The 23,676-nt window shown below is 42.3% G+C and overlaps 1 protein-coding gene across 4 annotated transcripts in view; it reads left to right on the forward strand.

Annotated features, from left to right (window-relative positions):
* Positions 1–23,676, forward strand: part of TTC17 (tetratricopeptide repeat domain 17) — a 99,100-nt gene that overhangs the window by 54,744 nt on the left and 20,680 nt on the right. For 2 of the 4 annotated variants that reach the window (XM_053673012.1, XM_037166267.2), the window contains 4 exons: positions 7,173–7,343; positions 17,442–17,701; positions 18,174–18,327; positions 22,340–22,460. In XM_053673012.1, coding sequence (XP_053528987.1) covers positions 7,173–7,343; positions 17,442–17,701; positions 18,174–18,327; positions 22,340–22,460 — 706 coding nt within the window. The remainder of the gene's footprint in view (positions 1–7,172; positions 7,344–17,441; positions 17,702–18,173; positions 18,328–22,339; positions 22,461–23,676) is intronic. The other 2 variants (XM_053673013.1, XM_037166268.2) reach the window with 1 other exon arrangement.

The raw sequence follows: 23,676 nt of genomic DNA on the forward strand, positions 1-23,676 counted from the left end.
ACTTCAGATAAAGAACGTAGACACAGAGATGTAAGTTGATTTGCCCCAGTTCAGATGATCAGGCTGCAGTTGAGACAGATTTTAAAATTATTCCGTGGAATATTCCTCTTGGAAGGAGGTGTACAGGACTCTTGTCACCACCTCTAGAGATGGAAATCATAACTGTGTCTGCCCCCAAGAAAGTTTCTTTCCTCCTGTTACTCTGTGTGATACCACGCCCCACATGCCACCCACAATTAAAGTTTCCTGGGAACATTTTAAAGTAATTTTGTGAGCAATTAAGTGATATACTTTTGTTCACTTTATGACTTTTTACTACCTTTTATAAAAGACAGATTATTTTACTAGAGAAATGAATATGAAATTATGAGGTCGCTAAAATTATAATAAAATAAAACATACACAATGTGTTTCTGAGTTACCTGTATAAAAAGCAGTGGTTGTAGAGCTGCGTAGTTTGAGGCAGTCAAGTAGAAAGGTCAGGAGAAAGACATGCTGTGCAACACCGCTCGCGTCTGTTCAGAGGACAGTGCTGTCTGGGTTTTTCACCCGAGTACCTTATATTTAACTGAATGTACAGGATGCCTCCCATAAAGTAACTTTGGCTGTAGGCAGAAAAGAAGGAGGCTTTAGAATATAATAGACAAATAATCTATTAAACAGGGACAGTAGGAACATTTTTATAATACTCACTGTTGTAACATTTGTTACTTTTCCTTCAACAGCATAAAATTTGAGTTCAGTTCTCATTACAAGTCAGTTCAATTGTTATTTACATCGTAGAAATTCATTGTGCAATAGGAAGCACAGGAGTATCAGACTTACTCCTTCTGTTTTGGGGGAAAGTAAGGGTGGGGCCGTACGGTTTGGCGGAAGATGGGAGCAAACAGTAGCAGTCTGACAGGCACTGCTGAGTGGCAGGGTAGGTGTTGATTTCACTGAATGTGGTATCTAGAGTCTGTTTCTATATTGAAAGGCAGTGATTTCACACCATCTACTAAAAGGCCCTTTAAAGAGCACAGAGTGGACTGTGAGGCTAATTTCTACAAGTACTAACTAATTTAAAATTTAGATATGCTAAACAGTTTAATCAGAAGTAATTGCCGTTTTCTTCTAAGAGACTGGTGGAAATGAACTCTTGTGTTGCCTCCAGCACTTTCTACATACACATCCACTGGAAGCTGAAATTAGACAAATTCCTTGATAACTTCTAAGAGCTAGTTGCTCGTACTAGAGATTCTGAGTGGGCTATATCTAAAAGGCCTCTGTGAATGGAGATTATGTTGGGATGACTTCTCACTCCTTTGTTTTTAGGGATATACTAAATAATAATAGCCACTTGCCATGTGCCAGGCAGTGTGGTCTCATATAATCTCAACAACCCAATGAAATGAACACTACTCGTACACTCAATTTTCAGATGAGGAAGCTGGTACACAAAGAGGTTAAAAAGAATTTGCCCAGCTTTGCACAGCTAGAAAGTAGAGACAGGGTCTGATCTGACTTACCTGCTTTCGGTGTGTGCTCCCCCACACCGCACTCCGGTGCTGTGTGATCCTGTCGTTGGCTTTACTCGGTGCTCTCTGGTCACTCAGCTCTCCAATTTCTGATGCCTTTCACTATGTTCGTGGCATTTCTTTAGTATAACTAACCCTAAGGATCCTAAATTATCCAACCAGGAATCTCTTACTAACTTGAGACTCAGAAGGTAAGTATGCTTATCCAACTCTAATTAGAAAATAAATCTTGAACCTTTGTAAATAGAATTAATATGAGAAGATAGATTTCCTTAACCTTAGAAGTGATAGGTGCTTCTGAGAAGTTAGTTTACTCTGAAAACCTGTAGCCACAGAATAAATTGTGCTTTTATCTCTGAGACTTATGCTTTGATAAGTGTATTAAATATTTAGTTGTTTTCCGGAACATCCTTTTAGGATAAGTTAATAACTGAATTTATGCATGTATATTCTAACCACAGAAGAGATTGTTGATGTGTCTTAAGATCTCACATCAGCTCCAGATTCAGAAATGCCCCCTGGAGTATGCTTAGTTGGTATTGTCTTGGAGTCTCTTACTTCTAAGAAAAACCAAACCACCAGGATTTGAATTAGATGCTAAATGCTTTGTAAGCAAGTATAAAGCATTAAGCACAGAAAAGTGTTCCCATTTTCACCTGGGACCTTGTTATCTAAAGTGTTTCATTTCAACCCTTAAAAATCATACCTCTGAAAGTCCGTCTTAGATATATAATCTTATTTTTGCATCAGCAAAAAGTAATAGGTATATACACAGAAGATGACTGTGTATATAGATAGTAACTGTGTTACTTTATAGATAGGCGTCTTTCCATTTTTACCTCGCCAACACTTTCTTGTGTTTCTTTCATGTGAACATCACCTCCACCTCTGGAAAGACAAGCAATATTTTTCCATGTAAGCAGCTTTCGAAGTCCCTCTTTGAGCTGGAATAGACCTGTGCCAGAGTCCAAAGAATGGAAACTTTTGTTCTTTCTGAAATGCTTCCATTCTTCCTCAGACAACTGGAAGGAGTTATTTATTTATTTATTTATTTTAATATATTTTTTATTTTATTGATTATGCCATTACATGTTCTATTTCCCCCTTCATTCCCTTCCGCCCTGCACACCCCTCCCCCACCATTCCCCCCTTAGTTCATGAACACGTGTCTCAAGTTCTTTAGATTCTATATTTCCCACACTATTCTTGCCCTCCCCCCTGTCTATTTTCTATCTACCATCTATGCTACTTATTTTCTGTACCTTCTCCCCCCTTCTCCTTCTCCCACTCCCCTGTTGCTAACTCTCCACGTGATCTTCATTCTATGGTTCTGCTCCTGATCTAGCTGTCCTCTTAATTTGCTTTTGTTTTAGGTGTGGTTGTTGATAACTGAGTTTGCTGTCCTTTCACTGTTCACCTTTTTTATCTTCTTTTTCTTAGGTAAGTCCCTTTAACATTTCATATAATAAGGGCTTGGTGTTGATGAACTCCTTGAATTTGATCTTATCTGAGAAACACTTTATCTGTCCTTCCATTCTAAATGAAAGCTTTGCTGGATAGAGCAATCTTGGTTGTAGGTCTTTGGATTTCATGACTTGGAATACTTCTTTCCAGCCCCTTCTTGCCTGTAAGGTCTCTTTTGAGAAATCAGCTGACAGTCTGATGGGAACTCCTTTGTAGGTGACTGTCCCCTTATCTCTTGCTGCTTCTAGGATTCCTTCATTTTAATCTTGGCTAATGTAATGATGATGTGCCTTGGTGTGTTCCTTGTTGGGTCCAACTTCTTTGGGACTTTCTGAGCTTCCTGGATTTCCTGGAAGTCTATTTCCTCTGCCAGAATGGGGAAGTTCTCCTTTATTATTTGTTCAAATAAGTTTTCCACTCGTGGCTGTTCCTCTTCCCCTTCTGGTATCCCTATAATTCTGATGTTGGAACGTTTAAAGTTGTCCTGGAGGTTCCTAAGCCTCTCCTCATTTTTTTGAATTCTTGTTTCTTCATTCTTTTCTGGTTGGTCATCTTTTCCTTCCTTCTGGTCTGCTCCCTTGATTTGAGTCCCAGTTTCCTTTCCATTACTATTGGTTTCCTGTGCATTACCATTTATTTTAATTAATTTAGCCTTCATATGTTCCTCTAATTTGTGACTAAAATCAACCAGTTCTGTGAGCATCCTGATCACCAGTGTTTTGAACTGTGCATCTGAAAGTTTGGCAATTTCTTGTTCGCTTAGATTTATGGGCTCTGGGGCTCTGAGTTGTTCTTGAGCCATGTTTTGATCTGTTCGTGCCTGTTATGTATGAGGAGAGATGCATTCGGTGTTCACCAGGGCAGGGCCACCCAGGTCGCTAGTTTGTGATGTTGTATGTGGGGGCCGGGTCAGAGAGGGATCAATGGTGGTCCTCTCCGCTCAACCAGTCCGCCTCACCACTTGCCCCTGCCTGTGTATCTGAGCACAAATGTGCGAGTCCGCCGCCCTGCGCCCTGCACCGGGATCTGCGTGGTCTGTCTCAATGAAGGTCTCTTCACTGGTTTATCTGCAAGCAAATGCGTGACCTCACACAGCCAGCCACGCCCCGAGCCTTCCCGTAGCTACCCAGCACCTGGGATCCGTGCCCTCGGCTGCTTGCGAGCTGCCGGGGTCGGGGGGGGGGGGGGATTGTTTTTGCCTGACCACTCTGCTGCTGGCTTCGCCCTTCTCACCGGTTTAGCTGAGCTTTTTGTTGTTTTTGGACCCCCTGTTGTTTGATTTTCTGTGGTTTGGTTGTGTTTATTGTTGTTAAAACTTTGTTGTTTTTAGATTTGGTTTTGCAAGGAAGCAAAGTGTTTCCACCTACGCCTCCATCTTGGCGGAAGTCTGGAAGGAGTAATTTAAAATTCGGCAGTTTGGCTTTTTATTATTAAGATAATTATGTAAATTATATCAGAATGCCAAAGCAGTCTTTTTTAACTGTCATCCTGAGAAAATCATTAACAGTTCTAATCTTAAGGCATATAGTTTTCACTTCTTCATTTTGATCCTGCCTACTTCCAAGAAATATCTGAACGTAAACTTCTTACTCTTTTTACTGCCCAGTTCTCCCTGATTCCTCACTTCTGCCCTCTCTATCAGAGATTTTGGCCCAAATTTCCTGAGCTGGAGGACAAGACAGTCTTAGGATGTACAAGGTTTGTCTCAAGAGATTATCTGGGTTTTGAGCGTTGTGCAAAAGGATTATTTAGCTTTGGGAATTTAAGCCCATCCTATCTTATAAATTACTTATAAAGCATTTTAAAATATTGCAGATATTTAAAAAGAAGAAACCAGTTACATTTTTATAATGGCAAGAGGGTGGGAGAGGGAAAAAGACGCAAAAGTTGCAAGAGAAAGTCAGCTGCAGAAAACAGCTAGGATTTCACTGGGTTGCAGAGTTAAAAGATTTGATCTTTGCTTTTGTAACATTAAGTTTTATTCTACCTGTGTCGTGGTGAAAATGCTTTAGAAGCAAAACCACCAAAGCTGAAAACAGAGGATAGTCATTGGGAATGACGCACATTTTAAAATTCTTAGCATCATTGTCATTGTTTCCTCTCTGCTTTCTGTAGTCATGCTTATCTGTATCTTGAGAGTTGTTTCTGAGAAGTACGACATTCTTCATAGTAGACTGTATGCAGCTGGGTATGTAGAGATAGTGATATTGCTCTATTTATTTTAATATGCTTACGTTTAGTTTGCCCATACTTACCTGAACATACTAGACGGCAAAAACAGAAGTGGAAGCAAATTAGCAACCTCTGTCCTCTCACTGGAGAATCTGGAGAAAGAAAGCATCTACTATTGGTCAGGGCTTCTTTTCTATTAGCCCTGTAGGGGCACATGTACACACACACACACACAGACACCCCTCCCGTCCCCTTCCTCATTGTCTACTAGACACAAAGGAGAATTCTTGCTCCTTTTGCTTTGCTGAACACATCATTCCTCCCTGCCTAGAATGCTGCCCACACTTTTTCTGCTATAGCAGTAGCATTGACTAGAGGAAACTCCAGAGGCTTTGCAATAAGATAGAACTAATTCAGGTCCCAGATCTGTCACTTACTGGTAAGTTGCTTAATTTCACTGAGAATCAGTTTCCTTATCTGTAAAATGAAAATATTTCACAAGGTGTTTTTGAGGAGTAAGTGGAAGAAGAAAGCACAGGACGCAACAAATATTGGCCTCCTTGTAGGTTTCCCTTTTTTAAGTCCTACCGGTTCTTCAAAATTCAAGATCTGCCTGCCCAAAGCTTATTCTCTGAAGGTCTTACCTGGCACAGAGTGCTATCTCATCATTGTTTCTTATTTTGTGTTCACTGTCTCCCCAAGTTGCTTCCAAGTTTCTTGAGAGCTATAGCTCTCCTCAAACAGAATCCTGTTTCAGTGTAGCCTTGTTGGATATGGTGGCCTCAGATATGTGATAAAACGGATTCAAATCCCAGAACTACCCCTTACATGTGATAGGGTAGAATTGGAAAATGGAAGGTGACTTCACATGCTCGTCGTCCATGTCTCTGAACTCAGTGAATTGGGCAAGGGTTCGAGTCTGTTAGGCCTCCCTAGCACAATAAGGGGAATGGCTTGAGAAGTGCTTCCCTACATTGTGGAATCTGTAAGGGAGTCATCTAGTCCAGAAAGAGACTTCTTGTACTTCCACAGCTGCAGAGGGAGCTTCATTGGGAACATACATCTCTTTGAGACAGCATTCTCTGATGAACTCAGAGCATTTTTAAATGTCCTGGTAAGGAAGGGAAGTGACTTACACACTTTCCCCTGAAGCAGCGTTCTGAAATGGGAAAGTGGTAGGCTTCTCCTGCACATGCATCCTCAGCCAGCATACTCATGGGGTGTAAGCCAGGGAGAGAAGCCCTGTTCAGTTAGTCAGGTCACTGCCACATCAGACTCAACCCTGACCCAGAGTATGACCGTCAGATGGCGCTGGATAGTAGATCTTTATCCACATTAACACACAGTCCCTAGTAGGGCCAAAGTTCCTCGACTCTGGCAAAACTGTAAGAGGTCAGGCTCACCTGTACATATCAGAAAGTATCAAAGAGGGCTGTGATTACATTCAAGATATAACATTTTATGCTTAGGCAAATATTTATATCCATGACCAGAACTTGTTTTCCAAAAGAAAAGGTATCCTTCGTGATACTGCAGTCTTGAACATGGATTCTCTGCTACCACTGTGCCCTTTTAAAACCTTATAATCCTTTATCATTTGATATATGTTTCATTTTAAGTTAGGATGAAAAAAATGCTACATTTCTCTGCTATAATGCATCTATCTTCAGAATGATTTAGGTAGAGGGCAAAATTTTAATGGTGTTTTTGACTTTCAAAGAACTTACACATTCATTATGAATGGAATGGAGTCTTAGGATGTGATCTTTATTGTTGCAGTTTCTCCCCCAAAATACTTCTTATAATAGCCTGGCAGGTAAAACTTGGACTTCAGTGCTAAACTTGAGTCACAGTGATGATCCGCCTTTGGGCTCTCCTGCTCACTGATTTTGTATGTTCTGCTGGAAGAAAACCTACACTGTTGCCCTTCTGCTCTTCTTGATGCTTGGGGACCTTGAGCTGTGGGAATACAGAAGAGAGATGTTTCTAATGTGCTGTATTGTGTCTCTTGTCATTGAGGTAATTGTCATGAGAAAACCCTGGACAACAGCCATGACAAACAGAAATATTTTGACAACTCACAGTCACTGGATGCTGCTGAAGAAGAGCCCTCTGAGACAGGAACAGAGGAGGACCCTGTACTCTCTGTTGAGAGTTCAGGGGGGGACTCAGCTGTCCTTAGACTGGAAAGTAAGTGGATGTGACCTGAGCTGTGCTGGGGCACAGTCAACTCTCAGGTTTTAAGCGTAGGCTTTTCTCTACTCGAGTCTGTTTCCTTCTCTGAGCAGTTACTCATTTATTACGTGGTAGTTTCATGGGGGGGGGGGGGCTCAGATGGTGAGGCAGAAGGTGAGCTGTGCTGTGGATGCGCTTTTCATCCTCCTTTCTTTTTTCTCTGCCTCCCTGTCTTTTGCTAGAACAAACTTGATTTGGTTATGTACTACTTAGTATTATTAGTCTGTTGAGTAAGTCCTTGAAAATAAAGCAAGATAAGTTGTATTTATGCTAACCCAGTAAAATTTACAGATTTGGAATAATGGGGGCTTGCCTATCAGCTCCCCCAGTTGCATTTTTATGACCACATTTTGAGTCAGATCCATAACTGCCGAAATGAATGACTTGGTTTTAATACTCATCCCACTTGACCCCAATTTACTGCATTTGGAACTGTGCACAGCTCCTTCCCACTCTCCCCTATCACTTGCTCTTGGCTCTCTTCCTGTCTTCAGAACATCCTTTTCAATTTCCTTCACTGTGTTACTTTGCCCCTGATTTGTTGAGTTACCCAGGATTTTAACCTTGGTCTCCTCTTGCTTATCCCTCTCCATGTTATCTCTTGGTGTGTCACCTGCCTTTGAGTATACCAGTGACTCCAGCTCTCTGTTTTCCGCAGAGATATTTTCCACAACTCCAGATCTCACTTCCCCTTTTTTAGTGCTCTCTCTATCAGGATGTGCCACATGCACTTCAAACTTAATATATCCAAACTTGAGCTTGTCCTCATTTTCACCCTATTGTCTGAACTGCTTCTAAGGTCCATATTCCTCTTTCTGTTAATGACATCACAACTCACCCAGGAACCACTGTATTCAGTCACTTCGTAAGACTGGTTGAATCTTACCTTCATCTGTTCCTTCTCCCCTACTAAACGCCTAAATTCAGATGTTCTTTATTTCTACCTAGACTATTGCAGGGGCCTCCGTCCCTACTACCTAGGCTTTTCCTTCTGTCTGTGTGTGTGGGGGGGGGGAATGAGAGTAAGAGAGAGTGATGATACATGTAATGGTACAAAAGTTCCAAAGCAGAAGCAATCCTGTCACCAGTTTCTTGTGTATCCAAAAATTGTTTCTGAAATCAGATCCGATCAGGTAAGTTGCCTACATTTACATTGTTCAACAGTTCTCTATTATTTATAGGGAGAGTACAGATGTCTCAGAATGGGACACGTGACGGTCTGCCCCTCCGTTTCCTCTTTAACCGAACTTCCGTACTCTGCATGACGGAGAGGGCAGCCACTCGGCATTCCCCTCACAGGCAGTGCTGCTTTGAGCCTCCGTGTCTTTGCGCAGGCTGGGAGTGGCTGTTCGGTACTCTCTGCTTTACACGGACAGCTCCTGTGCTCCTCCGAGATGCTGCTCAAATGTTGCCTCCTCTGTGAAGCCTTCACAAAGGAGGCGACTAAGCATTTAGTTGTTGCATTTGCCATCTGGTATTTCCACTTTGTATCCAGGCCAAGTCATGTAGTATTAGTCACTTGTAAGTCTTATCTCCCATCAGACTGTGAGCTTCTTATGTACTTTATCTTATATTACTATATTCCTGTGTACAGTAAATATTTTTTAAAGTAATAAAGTGTGGCATTTACCTTTCTGTACGTAGGTTGGATTAACCTATTGGGTTGGCCAAAAAGTTCATTTGGTATTTTCCGTAAAATAGTTATAGTAGTGTTAATTGTCTTTAACTTCATTCAGAACAATTTTGTTAGATTGTGTTGTGACAGCTGTTATATCAGCGTGCATTAAAAAAAATCGGTTTTTGTGAAGCCATTTTAATGTTAAAATGGAAGAAAATACACAATATTTTCAGCATATTATGCTTTATTATTTCAAGAAAGGTAAAAAAAAGATTTGTGCAGTGTGTGTGTGATTGATCGATCATGTCAAAAGTGCTTTGCGAAGTTTCATGTTGGAGATTTCTCACTAGAAGATGCTCCGTGGTTGGGTAGACCAGTTGAACTTGATAGTGATCAAATCTGGACACTGAGAACAATCAGTGTTACACCATGTGGGAAATTGTCAACATACTCAAAGTATCCATATCAGTAAAGTTATTGCTGAAAAATGAAATATGTGTCTTTTATTTTACAGAAAAAAACATGCAGACTTTTTGTCCAACCCAATATTTAGCAATGACAAAATCTTGCTTCTTTTTAAGTGGAATTGTATATAAAAATGATGTATAAGAGTGGCAAGTTAGACCTCAAAGGAAAAGTTGTAACCTTCACCTGTACAGGTTTAGAAAATGAGTTTATCAGTTCCACCAGAAACTACTGGGCTTTTAAGGAAACTGATTCCGATTTACCAGCTCAAAAGAGATTGGATCTTAAATCAGACGGCCAATTTGTTCCTTTACAAGGAAGCTGCTCCTCTCAGGTACCTGGTACCTGACAGACTCACGTCTCGTTCTGACATCAGGCACCCACACTACCAAATGGACATTGTGAGGTTGCTTGATGAATTCACAGTGAACACAAATGAAACTGGGTAACGTTGGGGGTTGTTTATTCACTTTATAGAAACTGTCCCTATCCCAGTGCAGTGGAAATCCCTAGTGACCAGAATGCACATGGCTACCAAATTAGAGTCTTTGTTCCTTGCATAACTCAGAATAAAACCCAAGCAAAGTCTTGCTCTTTGTGTCCTGGGTTTCTGAACACGGCATTGGTGAAGACAAACTGTAACCTAGTGCTCACATTCTTTAGTCCCACGTCCCTCACGTAGTTCTGTTCCATCGCCCTACTGAGGACACAGTGTAGTCACCCTGGCTGAGACCAGGTGTTTCCCAGGTCCCTACAGCGCCCTGCAGGCTGTCTCCCAGGGCGGATTCCTTTCCAGGTAGCTAACTGAATCTGCAATGTGATGTCAACTTTTACTGGCTTTGCTACTCGTGGTTTTTTAATTTCCTCCAAAAATACAATATAAAAACTTTTATGTCTGTACTTTGGCTTTTATTATAACACACTATTTATATTAAAAGGGCTATTTTTTTGTCTCTGATAACCGCACCTTAGGAAGCCTCCTGGTGTGGACATGCTAACATGTACAGCCGCAGTCCTCTCTGACGTGCCAGTGTGGAGGGAAGTTTAGAAGCAGGCACTCCCAGAACTCAGGCATGTGGGGGAGCAAGTTAATATCCTCCCTAGTAACTGTAAAAGTACCACGACAGTCACTACCTTTTGTGGTACCTATAATTTACACGTGATTATGAATTATCTATTAACCTTGTGGATTTTATTACTAAGCCCATCTGATAGATGAAAAAATTGAGGTCCAGTGATCTTAGGTACCTTGGCCAAATTATTCAGTAGGACATAATTTAAATTATTCTCAGGCCTTCTGATTTCATAAACTACCCTGTTGCCTGTAGTTCTCAGAAGTAAAGGTTTTATTCCGAACTTTATTTTTTTAATTGGCAAGGTCATTTTAAAAGAAAACTAGAATCTGCCCTGACCAGTGTGGCTCAGTTGGTTGGGTGTTATTCTGCAAAGCAAAAGGTTTCCAGTTCAGTTCCCAGTCAGGGCATTGCGGGTTCGGTCCCCAGCCAGGGCATGTGCAGGAAGCAGCCAATCAATGTTTCTCTCTCATATCAATGTTTCTCTCCCTCTCTGTCTCCCTCTCTTCCCCTCTCTAAAAATAGATAAATAAAATTTTTCAAAAGAAAACTAAAATCTGTTATCACCATTATATACAGCAAAGAACATTTTAATGTCATAAATGTACAAAGACAATCTCAGAGTAAAGGTGAGTCTTTCTCAGAAATGGACATTTGGCGACCTCATGGCAACAGAAGTGCGTCTGGACATAAGTGTGCGTGTGTGTGTGTATAACTTTATATATGTGTCATTGTTTTCTTTCTCATTGCTAAAGATTGCTGGAAATTCTGTGTCTGAGTAACATTTGAAAACCACTGCTTTAATTTGTCATTATCTAATACAGAATTACTCCTCCACAATAAAGCTTAGATGTGAAAGGAAGGGTGTAGATTTTGTAGTCAGAAATATTGTCTTGTCCTGGCTCTCCCACATACTAGTTATTAAATCTTGGGCGACATATTTGGCCTTCCTGAGCCTTCCTTATGTTCTTAATTTTAAAATAATCAAAGAAAAAATGCCAGAGTGTTTTTAAGTATTTAAATGAAATGGCTTAGGGAAACATTTATTTTAGTGTCTGGTACAGAGCGGAAACTAAGTAAATGTTACTTCTGCAAACATAGGCATGAGATTCTGCTGCTTCTGGACTCAGGCTGCTTATGAGCCAAAGTCCTCATAAGCATGTACGTACAGTATCTTCTAAGTACACATCTGTCTGATTAAAGGGAGTCCTGACACATTTTCACGGGTGTTGTCGAAGGAAAGATTCCTTATTTGCCTTTCTCGGTTATCTTCGTGGAATTCTATTTTCTCTTGCTATCTGGGCCTACCTAAAAGAAGGAAGAGCACCGTTGGTGCAAATGAAAATTCAGGGTTCTTTTCTTCTCAGAAGTGAGTCGTTCCCGTACCTACTTGGTCTATCTACTTTCAAGCTTTCTGATTGCCGGCACGAACTTTTATACCACTGTCTGTGCATTAAATTGTATCAGCTGTACACTTGCCTTCAAAACCCGATCACTGCCTTTCAAAGAAGACCCTGGAATTTAAGAGAGAACTGCCCAGGGTGCTGTGTGGAGGAGTCCTAATTTGAAACCAGATTCGTCCGCTGCCTTCATACGTTCTTTCCATTTTGTGAGATAAAGGGACGCGCCCCCTCCGTGGCACCATTCTTCAGGTGGACTGTGCCTGCCTGTCTTCAGGAAGCACAGCCTTGTACTCAGACCCGCTGTTACTAATCATGTGAGACTTGATGGGGGAGCAGTTGAGTCAGATTTTTTTTTAATATTTTATTTATTTATTTATTTATTTATTTATTTTTAGAGAGAGGGGAGGGGAAGGAGAAAGAGTAGGAGAGAAACATCAGTGTGTGGTTGCCTCTCATGTGTCCCCTACCAGGGACCTGACCTGCAACCCAGGCATGTGCCCTGACTGGGAATCAAACCAGCAACCCTTGTTTCACAGGCTCGTGCTCAATCCACTGAGCTACACCAGCCAGGGCTTGATTTTGAAGGGAAGACTTCCTTCTGCCATTTCTTTGAGTGCAGGGTCTTTACCTCTGTCTGCTCTCAGTCCGTTTGTTTTGAAAGGAGCGCCCATCTTTCTGTTCTCTGCTCCTAAAACTCTGGAAACCTCACCTTCACGATTATTAATGCTGCTTCTTATCAAATACTGTCACCTTTTGTCGTTGTCTGGCTTTTGCTATCTCTCTAGGCCTTGGGAGCGCAGTCTCTCTCCCTAAGTAGCCAGCCCATTCCACTGTCTGACAATTGAAAAGCCTTTCCTAATACTGGGCTAAAATAGGACTTCTCATTTCTAGTCCTGTTCTCTGAGGCCAACAGAGTCAGTCCCTCTCTCATTAATATCACATTTCCTTAAATATTTGAAGGTGATTATTGTTTCTACCTTTCCTCCCCCAGCCCCTGCCCTCATATTTTTGCTTCCTTTCACTAAGTGTTCTCATTTTCTTGAACAGTTCCTCTTAATATGAAGCTTGTAGTCCCTTCTCCAACCCTGAAGTAATCTCTCTGGAATTTTGAAAAACCTTTCTAGCAAAATATTTGTCAGGACTGATTATTTTTGTGTGCAGTAGTAGATCAGCTACTCTTCCTTCTATGGGGGCGACCCTTGGTTTCTTTAGTCCTTCTTCATTTAACGTGTTTTTGAGTCCTTTCTCCAAGTCACTTTTCTGTAAACATGCTGTGCTTTCAAAATCTTTTAAACTGAGGTTCCCAAGCTTAACCACAAATCTCCAGGTGTGTCTCAAATGTTGCAATATTGTACTGAAACTAACTGCAAAGAATAGGGTAGGTTCAAAGATGATTTCAAGATTTTAAAGCCAGTTGGCTGTGATCTGATGTGCTCAGCTCTGGCCAGAGAAAGACAGTCTTCAGTCTTGGTGGGAAGGGAAAATGCGCCAGAGCAGGTCTGGCTTACGTGAGCAGAAGTTCCTGCCCCGGGTACATGGTAGGTCTGTCCTCATGCAAATGAGGATTCCAAATCCTTGCAGTTGGATTGGTCCAAAAGGCTCTGTCCTAACTGGTCAGAATAGAGCCATTCTGATTAATCAGAGCCAAACAGCTCGTATTGGAAGGGGTGCTCCACAGTCCTATTGATTGAACTAGGATTCCAGGGACTCCTCTGTCAGGGCTGGCTCGGGTGGCAGAAACACAGCGCAGGCAGAGCGTTCAAGCTTCTCCTGAAATGCAGTTTTCGACAGAGGCCCCTGTGTAGAAGCAGCTTCTAGGCTGGTTTGGTTTGGTTTGGTTTGGTTTTAATTTGAGCCCAGCTAGCCACCAGGAGCCCTTCTTGGTCAATGTCTTCTTTCTCAGGGCCCACAAATCCCAAAGCTCTATCCCATTGCCCTTTCTCACTCCAGCATTCTGTTGTCATATTCAGATTCCAAACTACATTCACATAGTAAAAAGCCCACTTGGCCTTTAAAATCTCGAAATCATCTTTGAACCTACCCTAATCTTTGTCCCAAGTTCCATTTAATCACCAAATTCTATTTTTCCTCCATTGACGTTTTCTCACATACGTCTTCCCCTCCCTTTTAAAAAATCCCTTTTAAGAAATCCCTTTTACCCTCGCCCTAAGTCAACCTCCCTTTGTAGAACTGATACAGGTTATCGAAATGCCTTTCCGGTTGGTCTCCTTATCCTCTGCCCTGCTCTCCTCCTCCCCTTCCCAATCTCACACCAGCGGATTCACTGCACTAACTTTCGTCAGGACGGCTGTGTCTGCTCTCTTTGCGGTAGGTCTTCTTCCCGACTGCCCCAGATGTGCTCAGGGTCACCCACCTTCCCTCAGTATGTTTGTGACTTGCTGATACCCTCTGTATACAGTTTTGTTCTGGCTACTTTGGAGTCAGTGCCTTCGCACACACCTTCCTCGTGCCTGTGTCAGTCTGTGTGTGTGTGCACATGCGCTTTAGTGCCGTCGCTCTAGGGAGTGCCTTACCTGCACCCTGCCTCAGGTGGTCTGCCTGCCTTTACAAAGAGTTTTGTGGCTGCCATCAAGTACTTGTTCCTTTCAGAACTCTTCAGTGTTCTTGTTCTCTCATTGCTTAGTGTGTACAGTTTTGCGTCTTCAACTTGAGTTGAAGTGTATTCAGTTCCTCAGTCAGGTTCCTCAGGTTCCCGTTGCTCTTGTTCCCACCTGTACAGTTTGTACGTGTAGATGGGCTCATAGCAGACTCTAAATAAGTAAAGTTTGGTTTACTTTTCTTCCAGCTCAGCTCGTGTGACCTCCCTCTCCCTCACTGTTGTTTAGTATGGTTCGGGACTTGCTCTAACCCCCCCGCCCCCAGCAGCCTGCAGCAAGTTCCCTGGTCTCTGTGTATTTGAATATTGACTTACTGTACTTTGGACTATAAGACGCACCCCCCACCCCCCAAATTTGGGAGGAATAATGGTTGCAGTGCTGCTGAGTTCTGTTTACATTTTCATTGGTAAAAGACTGTATTGTTTATTTTATTAAATATTTTACCACACTTCTTGCTTCAAAAAATTTTTTATATTTTCCTCTAAAACCTGGGTGTGTCTTATGGTCCGAAACATACGGTACATCAGTGAAGTGCCTTTCCCTAAGAACTTTTTAATAATGATACATATTCCCTAATGGTGGGGGCATAGGAAGCCTTACCCTTGGGGAACTCTTTGCAGCTGGACAACATAAAGCTTTCTAAGTAGTAAATAAGGCTTCGAGACACAGTATCTGTGTGCAGCTCCAACTGTGCACTGGGGAATTAGTTACTTGCAGTCTCTCTTTGGCCAAAAGCCACTTCTCCTTAAACTCATATTCTTCTTTGCTGTGGCTGAGTTTTTCAGAAAATCCTTTCCTGTTTCCGGACAAGGTGCAAGGAATCCCCTGGTATCCATAGGAGAGGCAAGGAGGGGAAGCTGAAATAACACGAGCAGTACTTAGAGACAACAGTGTTGCTGCAAGCCGGATGCCTGGGATTTCTCTCTAAGTTGCTGTTAGGGATTCCTGTAGAAACGCTGTCCAGCAGCTTTCCTGGGGTAGCTACTGAGAAATTCGTAAACGCCATAGTAAACGGCGTAAAAAGCTACTGCTTATGCTGAAGACATGCTGCCTTTCTGTTGCTTACTATTCATTCAGCCACGCTGACCATGCTTTAACACATGACAAGGTAAACCTTAGAGTTGAAAATGTTAGCAGGACGAGGAAAAGGCAGGAGCAGCAGATTCTCAAGAACCTCACAATCCAAATTATTTCTGCCTTCCCATTAATTCATTCTGTGCCTGCTATGTGCCACGTAAAATGCTAGACATTCAGAACATAGTAGCAAGATAGAAATTGAAAAGTAAAACTCTTCGTCAACCCCACACTTACCCTACTGGCCACATAATTGAGGCAAGCAACCAACCCTTTTTATCTGAATATTCTAAAGAAAAGCTTTTGCAAATGCCTATTTTACTTTAAACTTGTTTCAGAACTCCTTCTTCTTCTTCATCATCATTATCGGTAGAAATCAGCAGATTCATTCAGAAAATTTAAAAGAAACTTCCTTAAAAAGGTGGCAGTACATTCCGTAGTCACTTGTGACAAATACAAGAGCCCTATATATTTTTCAAAGAACAACAGAGATTGGTATTGACAACAGACCCTCCCACTCTCTGGAATGGAATGGGGGATGGGAGACAGGTGTCACCTGGGTTAAGGGTGACATTGCATCTTCTGTGAGTAGGACTCAGAGCTTCAAGTTATTTTTAGCCATGGAGTCAGGCATCTTTCTCACCCGAGCCTCCTCAGAAACTGCTGCTGACCTTTTCTAAGACAGACCACTCACAGTGGCTGCCTGGGTCACCATGGATATGAGGTTCCTGGCCCCGGCTTTTGTAATACCATGTTCTAAATCACCAAACAAGCCAGAATTACCAGTTGAAGATCACTGGGATAATTGGGGCAACGCAGACTAGCATTTTGTGAGCAGTGATCCCCAAGCTCTCAGGTTGTCCAGTGGGTACACATTCCAAAGGCAGGCATTTCATTTTGTTGTTTTATATCCTCTCCACTTCCAAAAGGGTTGGAAATAACTTCCGTCCAACACACAATCTAGGGTTCAGCCATTAATTCAGAATCACATAGGAAGTGGTAAAGAATTTTTTTAAGGAAGGCATTCTATTAAGAAACTTGGAGTAATTTTTCCTTAGGCTTCCTAGTTAGCCAAGCATAGAGGAGGGCGTGTGAGGTCATGCAGTCTTCCCTGTATGGTAAGGGGGGGCATACCAACTTCTCAGCGGAGAGACTCTTCACCAGCCCATTGTGCTGAGAAGCTTCCATGGGAGTCTACACAAGAAACTTGAGCAACGTAACGAATAATATCTTGATAACCATTTTAGGAAAAAAATTACTGTTATTACTAGCATATTGCTAGTTCTTACATCAGCCGTTAGTGAGAATGGGAGGGAGCCTTCGTGTGGAAACAGGATAATTTCTCATTAAACAAAACATTATTCACTTAAGGCAATTAGGTTATATGGCCTGGACCTGCAGCTGTAGTATTTTATGTGCTATTTGAATAAAGCTTGAAGAATCCCACATTAAATAAGTAAACCTCATCTTTGCCATCTGTGTCTTATATCTCAAGCAAGTTGGTCTTTTTTGCAAAAACACATAAAACAGCCATCCTGGTGCTCACTAGGGTCGTACGCTATGAGTGCCTGCCATCTAGCTGCTGCCGTTGTTCTCAGCCAGGCTTTTGACAAAAGGTACATGACGGAGATGGTATTCGCTTAGGAATTTTGAAGATGCCAAATGGTATTTTTATGCAAGTGGGCCAGAGAAGTGCCTCTAACCAGAGCCAAAATTTTTCTCAAAAAGCAAGGTTGGAGTCACTCAAGTACTTGAAAGAATACTATGTAATTTTGAATAACATGCTGGAACTTGAATTGCAGGTACGGTGGTTGAAGAAAGCAACGGTTCTGACGAGATAGAGAATTCAGATGAAACAAAAATGTCGGAAGAGATCTTGGCTTTGGTGGATGAATTTCAACAGGCATGGCCCCTGGAAGGCTTTGGGGGACCACTAGAGATGAAAGGGCGGCGTCTGGACCTGCAGGGGATTCGGGTACTGAAGAAGGGTCCCCAGGATGGAGTGGCCAAAAGCTCTTGCTATGGAGACTGCAGAAGTGAAGATGACGAAGCAACAGAATGGGTAAGAGTTGCCAAGTCAGTTCTTCCCAAATTGTAGCCCAAGTCTTTGGGGGTGGGGGGCTGAGTTTTCACAGTGTGATGTTCCTGTTGGACACGTGGCCCTGCTTTACTGCACACTCCAGCCAGCCTTCACACTGGAATTGTAGCGCAGGAAGCCCTTTACGTAACTTACATGTCACTAGCTCTTCCAGGAAGCGGGGGAAACAGGACGGGCGTGTGGCCACATTCAGAGCCCGTGCATTTGGAGCTGCCCAGGTCGGGCATCTTAGTTTTCAGTTTCCTCTGTGTACTTACTCTTCAGGGCTAGGCACTATTTTTATTTTACGAAACATTTTTGATTTAGAGCTTCAAGAATTCAACGGAAGGAGAAAACTTAGCTCAGGACTGGTTTTTCTCAAAGCCACCAATATCCACAGCCATTGACAGATTTGATCACTGGTCTCATTTGTCCCTAACATGTTTCCATCTCCTAGATCACATTCCAGGTCAAACGGGTAAAGAAACCCAAAGGAGATCATAAAAAAACTCCAGGGAAGAAGATAGAATCGAATCAAGCAGAAAATGTACATCACTACCAAGCCAACCTGGAGATCACGGGCCCAAAGGTGGCGTCTCCTGGGCCACAAGGTGATTTGAGTGTTTTAATACGCCAGTTTCTTCTTTCAGACTTTACTGTCCTAGTTCTCACAAAAGATATGTTTGTGACTTAAAGTAGATGATGAGGTAAGTTGCCTAAGTGAACAAGAAGCCAGTTAATACAAAAAGTTTGTTTCGACAGTTCACTTTTTTACTACCATTAGTTATTTGGCATTTATTCTTACTACCTTGAGCTTAAATATCCTATTGATAACTTGAAAGTCTAAGTTAATATATTAAAATGGGGGTTTGAGACTGAATCCCTGGCCTCAGACTCCAGTTTTGCCATTCAGTTCTCCATGCCTCACTTTCCTGATCCATAAAATGGGAATAAGAATTGCCCCTGTCTTATCTGGTGAATGCAAGGGTTCTGTGAGTTCACACATGTATGGTGCTTTAAATGAACTGGGCACAAGGGGCTCAGTACATATTAACTATCCGGTAACATCTTTGTGTGTCAGGTATCTCTTTACATATTGGCCACATGCTGTGGAACCATTCCCCAGGACAAACGTGTGTACGTCAAACTCAGACCTGTACTCTCAGGGTTCATAGTTGTTCCAAAACCCATCTCTGGACTCCAGGGTCAGGGCCCTTCCTGTAAGTCCAGTTGACTTTCTTTTCCAGCAATCAAGATGTTATAATTTCTTTATCCTTAAAAGGATATATTCCCTGTCTTGGACTTTGGAGATTCAGGGTAACTTCCTTAAAATGTGTTACTTCATTTGATGTACTGACCAAAGCTCAAAGCAAAGAGCACACAGTAAAGTGACTCAACCCCAGAATGAACTGTGACTTGTGAAGGATAGTAATGACACCAGAAAGGACATCTTGTCATGACTGGAGCTAAAGCACGAAGTAGCTTTCCTGTTTAAGGAACACAGCATGTGTTAACAGGCGACAAAAGAAAGCCACACTTCCTGTGTCAGGTCTGTCTTCTGTAGCCAGGGAGCAGCGCTCAAACTGTAAAACCCTATGGAAATGAGCAGTGCATTGGATTAAACAGTACACGTGATAACATGATAAAAGAAGAAAATTTAGATGGTTATTTATAAACATTTAAGGTGAAAAGGAAATTTCTAAGGTTGAAAGAACAAATAATTCTAGCATCAGAAAATACCATGAAATAAAAAGACAAAGGACTGAAACAAACAATTTTTTGTGGAATATTTGCAGGATGTATGATAAGCAAAGGATAGTAATAGTTAAAGAGCACCTACAAATTGATAAGAAAAATACTGCCTATGTACTTGAAAAATATGTTCAAGTATATAGGCAGTTCACCAAAGACACACATGTGTACACACACATGCAAATGGCCCTAAACATGAGAAAGTGCAGCCTCACTAGCAAACAAAAAAGTGCAAACATCAGCAGTGACGTTCCATTTTTGCTTATCAAATTCTTTAAATGTGTAATAAACAATGAGAGTTAATAAAATGAATTATGAGTTCTGGGACAGTTTGACTAGATGTCCAAAAAATTAAAAAATATACCAACAGTTCTACTTCCAGTACCTCCCCCCAAGTAAATCATTTTACAGGTGCCGAAGATAGAAGTACAAAGTTAATGATCACAGGGTTGCTTTTAATGAAAATTTGGAAACAGCCTCAAGGTTGGTAATTTCCTGAATAAGTTACAGCATGTGTACTGTGCAGGCAAGATGTTTGGAATTTAGTAAGTGAACAAAAGCAGTTTGGTAAGCAGCATATAGATGTACTTCTTGTTATTTTAACGTTTTATTGCACTTTATAGATATTATGGGGTTTTTTTAATTTGCCACAAATTGAAGGTTTGTGGCAACCCCTCATCGAGCAAATCTGGTGGTGCCATTCTTTCCAGCAGCATTTGCTTACTTTGTTTCTCTGTCACATTTTAGTAACTCTCTCAATATTTCACACTTTTCCTTTATTACAAGCATCACAGTGGTCTGTGAAGTTCTGTTGTAATTGTTTTGAGGCACCACGAACCACATGCATGTAAGACTGAAAACGTAATCAGTGCTGTGTGTGTCCGACTGCACTCCAACCAGCTGTCGCCGAGTGCGCTCCTCGCGGGCCTCCCTGTGCCCTGCGACACAGCAGTACTGAAATCGGGTCAGTTAGTATCCCTGCGGTGGCCTCCAAGCGTTCAAGTGAAAGGAAGAGCCACTTTGAATCAAAAGCTAGAAACGATTAAACTTAGGAAGAAACGTCAACGGCCAAGACAGGCCAAAAGTTAGACGTCTTGTGCTAAACAGTTAGCCAGTGTGAGTGTGAAGAAAAGTTTTTGAATGAAATTAAGAGTGCTACTCCAGTAAACACAAATGATAAGAAAGTAAAACAGCCCTGTTGCTGAGATGGAGAAGGTTTCAGTGGTCTGGGTAGATGACCAGACCAGCCACAGCATTCCCTCGTGCCAAAGCCTAATCCAGAGCAAGGCCCTAACCCCTTAGTTCCAGGAAAGCTGAGGGATGAAGCAGCTGCAGGAGAGTTTGAAGCCAGCAGAGGTCAGTTCATGCTGTTCCCTCTGCTTGGAATGCCCTTATGCTACCTCAGAGATGCTGAAATAGCACTCATCCTTAAACTTCAAGCTCAAGCTCAAATGCCATCTCTTCCTTGGTACCTTCGGACAGAATTAGTTGCTCTCTCTCCAGTCATTCTGCGCAGGCACTCGCACTAACGCCGTTGTATTCTAATGGTTCATGTATATTTGCCTTCCTCATTGGGCCGTGAGCACAAGGTCAGGCTCTCGTATTGTTTCCTCCGTGTCCTTTGTCTGCTATCACGATTCCCAGCCCTGTTTTCCGAGTGAACTTCCTAAACATAAAAGAAAAATAAGCTTCATTGTGACGCTTACGGTTTAATTCTTTAACTTATTAAAGTGTTCATTTGAAACTCTTTCACTTTTCTATTTTATTAAAATCTAAATCTAAAATCCTGCCTGAACCTCAGACAGTTTTCTACTCTTGGTAACTTTCTGCAGTAAAAAAGAGCTATACAGAACCAAAGTTCTCCATCCTGCCCCTTTAATTGTAACTCCTTCAGAAGAACCCTCCCCAGACCAAACTTAGTTTTGCTTTTTTCTTGGGAACTTGATCTAAGTACCCAAAAGGGAGCACTTGGGAAGGGTATCCACAAACAGAACTTTAAGCCCCACGTACCTTTAAATAGCATGGTAATTAGGTGCCTGCATGTTAGTCAGTCAACCTGAATGTTCATCCCAGCCCTGCCCCTGCGAGCCAGGTGGCCTCGGGCAAGTTGTTTGAGATGTCCGAGCCTCCGTTTTCTCAGCTGAGAAGTGAGATGCAAAACCTGCCTCACAGAGTTACACATGTAGAACACTTAGCACAGGATCCAAACACACAGTAAGTGCTCTGCAAATCAATGGCCACTCACCACCATCCTTATTCCCACCCTGCTGCTTTTGGTTACAGCAGTGGTTCGCCACCTGGAGCGATTCTGCCCTCCCAGGGGACGTGCAGCAGTACCTGGAGATACTTTCGGTCATCACATCTGGGGGAGGATGCTACCGACATCTAGTGGGTAGAGGCCTAAGATGCTGCTAAGCTTCCTCCAGTGCACGGGACGGTCCCCGAAGCAAAGTAATTCAGCCTGCCGAGTCATAGGGCCAGGTTGAAAAGCCCACTTTAGACACATGTTCTCATGGTCTATAAAATCAAAATGTAGAGCGTTGAAAATTAAGTTTGGTAAGAATGTTAACATTGAAGAACATCTTAACCCTTATCTCACGTTGATTTGTCTTAAATCTAGTGAAGAACTCAAGTATTTGTACTTAAATTACTATCTACCTTCAAGAACAAGGCTTCACCCAGAGATGATCTTTATTCTCGTTGCTGTGAATGACAAGATTGTCATTCTCTATATGGTACAAATTCTGAAGGCTAGAAGGATGACTAGCGCCTTTAAATACACCAACCTGGGTGAAGTAATCACCTGGGCATAAGACACTGGGGATTCTGTTCCTTTGCAATTGTGTCATTGCTGACATGCTCTTTTCCTAGGAAAAAAGCGTGACTACCAGAGTCTGGGGTGGCCCAGCCCAGATGAGTGCGTCAAACTTCGCTGGGTAGAGCTGACTGCCATCGTGAGTACCTGGCTTGCAGTTTCTTCAAAAAACATTGAGTGAGTATCTTACACATTTCCCTCCCCTGTGGCATTCGTGTGCCATGGGTGCACAGGGCCTGAGCTGGCCTCAGGGAGGCCAGCTCCCTGGTAGAAAGGATGAAGAGTCATCCTTTCTAGAGTTGGTGATTCAGAGGATGACCACTGCTGCCCACTGCCCACAGACGGACCCGGCCAGCTGCACTGAACAGTAAATGTGCCCCCCATCTTGGTGCCTTTGCCCTCACTTTTGTAACTTACCCAGGTGTACTTAGTTTGACTCGAAGACTGGATCCCTGTTTTTGAGAAGCATAAACCTGTGGTCTCTCACTGACATCACACACTCAGAAAAGGAGTCAGGCAAATCTGATTTACAGACACCTTCTAAAACACAAGGCTGCCTCTCTGGTGACTGCTTCTTTCCTTCTCACACACTCGTTCTCTTTTGCTGGCCCCTTTCCTGGTCTTTAGTGTCGGAGTTCCCCGAGGTTTACCAGTAAGCCTTCTTTATAATCACTCTAGTCAGACTGATGTACTCCCAGAACGTACAGCACCACCACTATATTAATAATTCCCAAACGTGAATCTCCAGACCAGACCTTGGTTCGAGTCCTCAGCCTGGCCTCTTTGCCTAGATAGCTCTCAGGTGTCCCAAGTTCAGGAAAGAACTCATAATTTTCTTGTGCAGCAGCCTTCCAAAAAAGTTATCATTGTGTTTGTTTTCTATTTCTTATTCTTAGTGAATAGCTCCAGCAGAGCTTAGGCCGGAAGTGTGGGAGTCATCCTTAATAATCTTCTTCCTTACCCCTCGAATCTAGTCTGTTACCACTTCTTGTCGTTTTAACTCTCTTGAGTATTTTTCTAATCCAGCCGCTTTTCTCCGTCTCCACTGCTTCCTTCTTAAATCAGGTCACCATCTTTTCCCCTTACATTCATTCAGTAACCTCCTGGCTGGTCCTCTTGCTTTACTCTTGGCTCTATTCAATCCATTCTCTCCATAGTGCTCAGAATTCTTCCTCAATTATAAGTCGAGTAATTCTTTAAATGCTCTAATAACTTCTTACTGCTATTTACAGTGTTCCACATCGTCAGTCTGCTCGTGTCTTTCCATCTCCAGATCTGTCCTCTCTCCCGCTGGGGCTTTCACACATGGCGTCTCTTCCCCTGTTCTGTTCGTCGTCTTCTGCCTGGTTCGTGCACACTCCCCCTCCTGGCTGCAGCTTAAATCTGACTTCCT

This window comes from Artibeus jamaicensis, unplaced genomic scaffold, assembly GCF_021234435.1.
Source record: "Artibeus jamaicensis isolate MK-2021 breed Jamaican fruit bat unplaced genomic scaffold, CSHL_Jam_final contig_797, whole genome shotgun sequence".
In the NCBI taxonomy this organism is placed as follows: Eukaryota; Metazoa; Chordata; class Mammalia; order Chiroptera; family Phyllostomidae; genus Artibeus; species Artibeus jamaicensis.